The 9,453-nt window shown below is 40.7% G+C and overlaps 1 protein-coding gene across 1 annotated transcript in view; it reads right to left on the reverse strand.

Annotated features, from left to right (window-relative positions):
- The window catches only part of adprh (ADP-ribosylarginine hydrolase), a 125,154-nt gene that overhangs the window by 15,813 nt on the left and 99,888 nt on the right, over nt 1–9,453 (reverse strand). The window contains exons 8-9 of the mRNA XM_016507588.1: nt 2,651–2,865; nt 1,016–1,463 (exon numbers count right to left, since the gene is read on the reverse strand). Of these exons, the coding sequence (XP_016363074.1) occupies nt 1,315–1,463; nt 2,651–2,865 (364 nt within the window). The 3' untranslated portion in view covers nt 1,016–1,314. The remainder of the gene's footprint in view (nt 1–1,015; nt 1,464–2,650; nt 2,866–9,453) is intronic.

The following is a 9,453-nucleotide window of genomic DNA, read 5'->3' on the forward strand; positions in this document are numbered from 1 at the left end:
AGATGCTACATATTTTTTTTGTGTAAGGTATGCTTATTTCTTTGTTAACTTCAATTATAATCATATTCCTGTTGAGGTAGTTTGTCTTAATTCAACATGAGGATTTGTTTACTTAAAGTAACATAATTGTCAGTTTGTGGTCAACATTATTATTTTTAAGGACATTATGAAATTAAGACAATGTCTGTACTGTACGTTATTTTATAATTGTAACGTTACTATGCAATTACATACAGTTGTTGCTAACGTCTGTTACTGAACATTTTACCTCAGGTCATAAATTAGACATTCTTACCTGAAAAACCGATGACATCGGCAATCTTCCTCCATGCTGATGACTTCCTTGTGTTGTGTTTGAAGAATCTATGGTATGTTGCATATAATTCTGGGTATTTCCCTACTTCGTTGATTAGTTTTCGTCATCCATTGCGGTCCACTACTCCGCTATTTAAATTACCTGAAGTGTGTTGTGGCGGTTGTGACCTGGTAAATCCAGTAGGTGACAGCCGGCGACAGTGAATAATCACAACAGGCAATTGTTACATAAGCCAATACTGTAATATTTTGCGTATGTAAAAATGTCTCAAGAGAAAAATAAAAGATTAAAAGGACTACGTTTATTATACATTTAATTCTATATGTTTACATTTTATTCAAGCTGTAAAACTAATGTATTTAGTATTTTGAAGAAGTGGTATCTAGGTATAATGTATTAACAACGATTTGAGACAAATATGATGTTATTTAATATAAAACTATGCAGATGGCGCTCTGTGGCGCGGCAGTAATTTGAACAGCGTCCTGAGTCGTAGCTGGGCGCCGCGGACAGACGCCGAATGGCGCCGGCAGTGTGCGTACTCTCATAGAAAACAATGTGTTCGAATTTTAAAGACGTGGTGCGACGCGGCGCGGCTCTGCGCTTCTCGTCCGGTGTGCGACCCCCTTTATCTAAATGATAAGTCAAAAATGAAGCTTGAATGAATTTTTATTTATTTATTTTTTTAACCTTCCAAACTCACCTTAAGGAGAAAAAAAGACCAAAAAATTAATTTTACATTTCCAGTTGCATGGTTAAGTTCTTTCATTTCCGATTAAGCTCAAAACTGGGAAGTCAAACAAATGCATCCAAAATGTTATATATTTAATTTCTGTCATTGTGAACATACCTTAAACGTGTTATATTTGAAAAAGCATTTTCACTGATCTAAAATATTCAGCATAGTGACATAAATTTGTTAATTTATGGCATGGCATCTTTTTTCGATGTGATTTATTTCTTTTTTTTGTATTTTCTCTGTTCACAGTTCTACTTCATCAGTGAGAAAGAGCATACAGCTTTTGTGCCACACTCTCCAGTCGGCTCTTGTACTCCAGATTTTTATAGTTACACTGGGGGACTCCATCCATTCCATACAGCAGACCCCAACAGCAGCAGGCAATCACTGCAGTGCTGTCACTGTCTCCTGTAAAAAGAGAAGTATGCACAGGCTTATAGTCCAACAGAAATGAACAGTGTGTATGTGTATTTTTAGGAGTTTCACTCTCTTGAGTTTGTTCTCTGTCTATTGTATGTTGTATTTTACCTGCATAGGATAAAGTGGTGTGAAAAATGGATGGATAGTTAAAACATTTGGTATTAATATTTTGGTCCCATTTTTTATTAGGTGTCTTCAACTACTATGTACTTGCGTAAATAATATTTTCTTTGTTTGGTACATATTTTGTTCATGTTGTATGGCAAAACACTTTTGCTACTATTGAGGTGGTATATGGGTAAGGGACATATTTTGTGGTATACTTAGGTTTAAGAGTGGATTAAGGGGTAGGGATAGGGTCAACAGTGTAATTATTAGGGCTGCACAAAAAAAATAATATTTCACTTTTGATAATGATTATTGCTTCTCTTGATTAAGCATAATCAACTGTGATATTTGCCCGATGGTTATTTATCCTGTGTTTTTTGGTTTCTTTACGTTGTCTTTCATTGATAGCATGGCTCCACAAGCATTCATGCTTAGGGTTACCAGATGTTAATAGTTTACATCCCCCAATCAGCTGTTCTTTTAAATGGATACAGTTCCCCTTCAAGGGAACTCTGATGCTGCATCATTTTGTTGATGATATGTACAGTATGCTAATGTACATGCTGAATTCCTTCAATCTCATTGATGCACTGTCAAGCTATAAAGGATATCCGGAACAAAACATTATCAGCTTTCTGTGTCTTCAGTAAGCACTCTGTGTTTGTAAGTCTTATTTGGTGTTGTTTGTCCCATAGGATGTTGTTTTTAAATGGAAAATTCTAATCAGCAGTTTAATTTAGCGGCCCTAATAATTATAGATGTAATTACAGAAAATAATTACAGATGTAATTTAAAGCAGGTATTTTAAAAATATAAGCATTTTGTTAATAAGTGAATTGCATGAATAACTTAATTTAAATGTTAATACTTATACACTTGAAATAAAGTGGGTCCAAAATTTTTATGAGGACTGATCCTCTTGATACACTGTCATTATTGCAAGTATTCATGCTTATTTCCTCACACCTACATGTCTTGACGCATAGCTTATCCCAGCCCTAGTTTTTACACAAACTTGACTAAAATACAAAATAGATATAGATAATTCTGAAATTTAGTAAGATGACCTCCATGAAATCCTGCTCGACTCATGAGTTCCTCCCAGTCTGAGCCTGCTCCTAAGAGGGCATCCAGAGCGATCATTGGAGCATCATGACCACTTCGACCAGCCCAACCTGACAGACTGAAGCTCTTGTAGGCCTCGTCTCGTTCTGCTGGCCCATACATGTCAGGCCAAGTTACTGGCCCAGTCCCCAAAGACAATCCTCTTAGATCCAAATACCTTGGAAGATAAGAAGAGAATGTAGAGATGAAAAATTGGTAACACATTACATTAAGATTCTTTTTGTAAAGGGTTTATAAAGGTGTTCATAAATGATATAACTCAAATCTATTATAAATTGTTGATAATCGTTGATAATCAGTTAAAACTGAATGAATAAAAAGGTGATTTTAATGCAATACCTGCCAAATAGTGAGCCATTTTTCAATCACGTTATAAATGTTTAATAAATATAATTATTCATAATTAATTAACTCAAAACCAGATTCCTGATTTATTTCATGATGCAGCATAAATAGACTATTATAGAGAGACTGAAGGGTGTTGTATTTGTGGTTTTCTCATTTATATCTCATGATTCGTCATGTCATTTCTTACTTTTCTTATGTTCCAGAAGCTACTCTGCATCTTACCCATGATACTCTGCAAAAGTTCATGATGCAGGGAAATGGGACAATTATGCTGCCATGTGCTCAGAAAGAGGTATTGACCTTGTACATCTTTAACAATTCATGAATTATTGCTTAGATAGAACTTTTGGTTCTTGTCTGCTGTGCTACTGAGTGGTTTGCGATTGTAGCTCCATGTAGCTTTGTTTTTCTGTTGGAATCTCTATCGAACTATCTCTTTCTGTTGTTTAAACTGTTAAAATATAATTTAATTATCACCATACTTCTGATATTATCTAACAAACTAATTTGACATTGTTTGCTTTTTAATCTAATCTGCTTTTTAATCATTAGCATACTGTTATCCTGGTAGCCTGTCATTCACGCCTACCATTTCTTTTCTCTCTCTCACTTCATTTTTCACGTATTCATCAAACAGCTGTGGTAAGTTGGAAATATTCAACAATCATGATGAGTAATGGCTTCTTCTCCTACTATTGTCACTTGCACTGCTTGCCAGTTGTATAGTGTAGCTTTCTCTGTCAGCGGTGAGGGATTCACATGTGAGAAATGCAGGGAAATAGGTAGGCTGACAGAGAAGATTTCAGAACTAGAGACACGCATCCAAAATTTAATTGAGGATAGTAAGAATGTGAGGGCCTTAGATACAGCTTTGGATGCGACTAGCTTAGCGAGTCCTGTACATTGTTCGGTTCTTGTTGCAGAGCCCCCTCAGCAGGGTGACTGGGTGACTGTGAGGCGGGATAGTCGAGGGACAAAACACCGCTCTTCTGTTCCGATAAAAACATTAAACAGTTTCTCCCCACTCAGTGACGCACCCACTGAGAAACCTGTTAAAAGAGCCCTAGTTATTGGTGATTCTATTGTACAGAACATGAAAATAGAGACACCAGCCACCATAGTCCAATGTTTACTGGGAGCGAGAGCGCCTGACATCTTGGCAAATTTAAAAGTGCTGGCTAATGCTAAACGTAAGTTCAATAAGATTGTTATTCATGGCAGCACTAATGAAGTCCGACTTTGCCAGTCGGAGATCACTTGCAAGTTCGATGTCAGACACTGTAATGTAATGTAATGCTCTGGTCAACTCCCTGCTTACCGTGGAGACGAGACACATAGACTGTCATCACTCAATGGCTGGATGTCTAAGTGGTGCCCGCAGAATAACATTGGTTTCATAGACAATTAGACAAGTTTTTGGGGCAGACCTGACCTGTTGAAAAGAGATGGTCTTCAGGGGTGGTGTCTTGACTTGACTAACTGGGGCCCAGGTCAGGAAGCAGACAGATTGGCTAAACTGACCGTCTGCTAGCCGCCTCATGTCACAGAAGTCGGTTAATTCTCAGCACATAGAGACTCTTTCACCTAGATATCACACTATATTTATTTTCTTATTTCAGAAATACAATCAAAGCAGATTTCACAGAATGTTTTGTAATGCAAGGCGCTTATTTGCTTTATAAAACAGGAGTTCGGCGAGAGCTCGAGCTAGACACGTCTTACTCCATTGCTGTGCAACCGGAGCCCTGACCTGTGGTGAACATATTGAATTTAAATAGAAAATTTTGATTTAAAATGTTCATCACGTTACATAGAATTTCAGCATTAAAAGGTTGCAAAGGAAATGTGAAGATGACATGTCATGTCACGATATTATTCTTATATTATGATATTATGCTTGGAATGTTCTGAGAGCTAAGACTTGGACCATGTGACAGTTGTACCACCTGACCTCCATCAGGTTCATTTAGGTGCTACTCAGGTGCTAACTCAGAGTCTGAGGACATGGAAAGCTCTGAGTAAAATGTCACGTGTTGTCATCTCGGAATTACGATAATTACGACATGGCGTAAACGCAGCAGTAGCTCTCCAAACATTACAAGCTTACAGGTTGTAATTACGAGTTCTGGAGCATGTGAAGGCTTTGGCGTTGATAGTGTTGCCATAGAAACCCATAATTCAGCTCAGAGTAGAATGTCACATGTTGTCATCTCGGAATTATGGTAATTACGACATGGTGTGAAGGTAGCTTTAAGCGCAAGAAGTCACCAGATAACACGGAAACCAGTTAAACCATAACATCGGCAAACGCTAGAGTTCGTGAACTCGAAGGAACTCTTGTGTACAGCCTCAAGAAACAATCCACTAAATCAGAAATAATTCCTCATTGGGTATATATATCCAAACAAAAGCAAGAACAGTGGGAGAAAGAGTAAAGCAATCGGTCGCTTTAGTCCATTTGAACAGGCCGGCAACTCTCCTCCTGAAATCCGCTTCCTATATCCGAAATACTAGATCAGCTAATCTCATTACATCATGGGGATTCCCAGGCAGATCACAAATACACTATCGCGGGATTAAATGGGTAGTCAACCACAAGCACAGGGCATCAGAACAAACCCTGCGTCCCAATGTTCATATTATCCATCCTAAATAGTATGTGTGAGATTACAATAAGTGTGTCCCGAAGCATGCCTGTGATTGTTATGTCCCCTGTAAACCCTGTGCTCTGCAGGAGATTGCTAGAATGGACAAATCTGTTCTGGGGAAGTTCTGACACTTCAAATTGAAGCGGAGTCTTACTGTCATTTCCTGATTCAAGCACAGATGTATCTGGCTCTCTGTCTTTCCTGTTTGTGCCTACCTTTTCACTGTCCCATGCTCGCAGCTGCCTCAGTTCTCCTGCAGATATGAGTGGTTTCCTAACAGTGGGGTATAGATTACTCACAAACAAACTCTTAAACATGACATCCTTCTCTGCACTAGGGTCATCTCTACCACCAAAATACATTTTCCTTAAGCGCTCATAGTACTCTCTGGGAGATTCATTGCTTAATTCGGAAAGCTGAGAGACGAGAGGCAGATGGGTTCTGGTACAGAGTGTACTCTGACAGAAGGGCTTTACACAATTCGTCATAATTGGTAGCGATAGCTGGGCTCTGTCTGTCTATGAAACCATGGACGGTTCGTGCAGTGGTCTTTCTCAGAAGAAAGACTTTGTAAGCCATTTTAGACTCAGGAAAGTATGTCAAGGCTGCATTTACATCCTTTAAATACAACTCTATGTTGTTACCATAAATCTCAGGGTTAAACACATCTATGTCACATGCTAATTCTCTAAGAATATGCAGGCGGCTGTCTCTAGATGGCTGGGTGATAGGAGATTCAGGTAAGGAGCAGCTAGTCTTTCTACCTATGGTGGAGTAAGAGGCTGCATTATAGGAATGAGTGAAGCCAGCACTCATGTTAAAGCCGGCAGCAGAGGCTGTAAAATTGCAATTTTTCTGGTAACACTGGGTGTGCACCATCTGTGATTCAGGTTGTTTATGGGGGAGTTGCCTGCCTTTCTCCAATTCACTCTTCCTTTTTCCTATTACTTCACATCTCTGTTCTGCACTGCCATCTTTGTTTACCAAAACTGATGTTCTAGTTGCCTCAGCTCGTACTTTAATCAATGGTTCCCTATGCTGGATTTGGGTAACGTTTGAGTTAGAAGGATGTTGCTTGAGCAGATCACAAGTCTTGCGTTCTATTTCTTGTTGCCTTTTCAGCTCAGAAATTTCAAGCATAGCTGACCTTAACTCAGCATTGGACTTATTCAGATTAGTACTTACTGCACTTAATCTCTCTGTCTGTACTGACATGCCATTATGGGAATGGGTCAACTCTGTTTGCAGAGTGGCCATGTCAGTTTTCAGCTTTCTCAGCTCTGCCTCCTGGCTTTTTGTCTCTAATATATTGCTACAAAGTAAGCATGGTATATATAGTGATGAGTTAATGGGTAAATGACCAGCAGCTGATGAATATCAGTAATGAAAAGAACCGGGCAAAGAACTATGGGAAATGGAGTTCATGACAAGTAACAGTGAAAGGGGAGAGCACCATCAAGTGGCCAGTCCAGGGCACAACAACTAGACACTGTCACATTACCCTTCCTCTAAGGAGCGGATACCAGAAAACACAAAAGTTTAGGAGGGAGGTGGCCTTCGGGCCGGCAGCGGGCTCTAAAGTGGAGTCTAAGGGTCCCTGACTGGAGCAGACTCTGGAGTGGACTCTGAAGGCTCCTGGACTGGAGCGGGCTCTTGAGTAGATTCTGAGGACTCCTGAACTGGAGAAAGTTCATGAGTGGACTCTGAGGGCTCCCGGACTGGAACGGGCTCTGAAGTGGACTCTGAGGGCTCCCGGACTGGAGCGGGCTCTGGAGTGGACTCTGAGAGCTCCCGGACTGGAGCATGTACTGGAGGGAGTATCTGGAGTGGACTCTGAGGCAGCCCATGCATCAGTAGAGCCCTGAGGTGAAAGGCAAAGACAACTTTCTTGATTATGGCAGCAGCAGTAAAATCGGGCAGCTCTGTGGCGACATCTGAGACCACCGGAGTCGGGTCCTCCAGGACCACCGGACTTGAGACCACCGGAGTCAGGTCCTTCAGGACCACCGGACTTGAGACCACCAGATTCAGGTCCTTCAGGACCACCGGACTAGAGATCACCGCAGTCGGGTCTGCCAGGACCACCGGACTAGAGATCACCGGAGTCGGGTGCTCCAGGACCACCAGAGCAGACCTTGCTGCCCTCCTCCTTCTCGACCTTCGTTTCGGCGTGGAAATCAATAGAGGGTCCTGAACTGGACTTGATAAGGGAGGAGGGGATGGAATAGTCCTTGCAGGTGAACTGTGGTGGTGGTGTCTCACTTTCCCCTCTTGACGAAGCCTCAAATACTGGGAGAAGTTCCAGAAGTCCAATGACTTTACTTGATCCATCTCCCATTGTAATAAAGGTTCATCCAAAGAGAGGTTGAAAATTTCTTTAATGTCCTCACCCTGACAATTCAGTCTATCCACCCTCGTCCAAAATTTCTGGGCGCAGACTCCCACCTCCATCCTTTGCTGACGCAAAGCCATTAAAGCCTGAAGTCGAGCCTTCTGTTCCTTCTTAGTGGCAAGAAGAGAAATCCGGATATCCATTGTCCAAGTGCTAAAAAACTGCTGGATCTTGAAATGGCTGCATTATTCTGTCACGGAATGACTCAGGAAAACAAAATAGCAGATCCAAGTGCAGCTTTAATTCAAAATAAATAGTCAAAACAGAGCAAGAACATGACAAAAGGTAATCCAAAACACAGGGTAACAGAAAACACAACGAAACGGGTACAATAGAGCAGCAACAAATGACAAATTAAGCATGGTATATTTCAGCTGTGTCCCAAACTGAAGTGCGTGGACTCCGGAGTGCACATCTGAAGTGCAATTGCGTCACAGAGTCGCAACGAAGGCTGTCCCAAACTGAAGTGCGTGGACTCCGAAGTGTGCATTTGAAGTGCCATTGCATCACAGCATCACGACGTAAGCCGTCCCAATTCAGAATGCGCCCTCCGAAGACCGCATTCCAAGGCCGATTGCGTCACCGAGGCGCCACGAAGGCTGACGTATTTTAGAAAGCGACTTCAAATGCACCCTCCATTTCCCAGGAAAATGAAGTGTACATCTGATGGACACTTCGCACCCTACCATATCCCAGAATCACTTGCGCGCAGATGACGATGGAATTTATATTCAAAGAACATGGAGGATGAGAGTTCTGTGGGGAATTCACATTGAAATTTACATTTACATTTACATTTAGTCATTTTCAAGACGCTTTTATCCAAAGCGACTTACAATTGGGGGATACATAAAGCGATTCTTCTTAAAGAGGCAAACAGATACAGGAAGTGCTTGTAATACCAAGTTTCTAGACATTGTTCAAATAAGTACCTAGCGAAACAAGTGTTAAAAGCCAGGTTTTTTTTAACAAAAACAAAGCCCACAAACAATAAGACAGTCACTATATAAGGCAATAGTCTTTCTTTTTGCTGTGTTTTTGTAGTGCTGTCATGTCTACAAATGTCTTAACCAAACTTTAGCACTTCAGTATTTTGTATGCATGTCCTGCTGTCATATTTTCTAATGTTAAGATTTCAAACCTGTCTTTATATTTTTCTAAGTGTATCCATTTGCTCTTGTTTTAGTACTATTCTGGAGAAAATGAGGCTGCTGGGGAAAGACTTAAAAAATACAAAGTAAGCAAGTGAATAGACACATTTTTGCTGAAATTCATTGTGCTGTTGTTGTTAACAGGCATGGTTTATTTGCTCTGCCTTAGGATTGTAAGTGTCCTGGGACAGGTGAGGGAGTGAGTG

Source organism: Sinocyclocheilus anshuiensis, unplaced genomic scaffold (genome assembly GCF_001515605.1).
Source record: "Sinocyclocheilus anshuiensis isolate Anshui unplaced genomic scaffold, SAMN03320099.WGS_v1.1 scaffold2890, whole genome shotgun sequence".
Classification (NCBI taxonomy): domain Eukaryota; kingdom Metazoa; phylum Chordata; class Actinopteri; order Cypriniformes; family Cyprinidae; genus Sinocyclocheilus; species Sinocyclocheilus anshuiensis.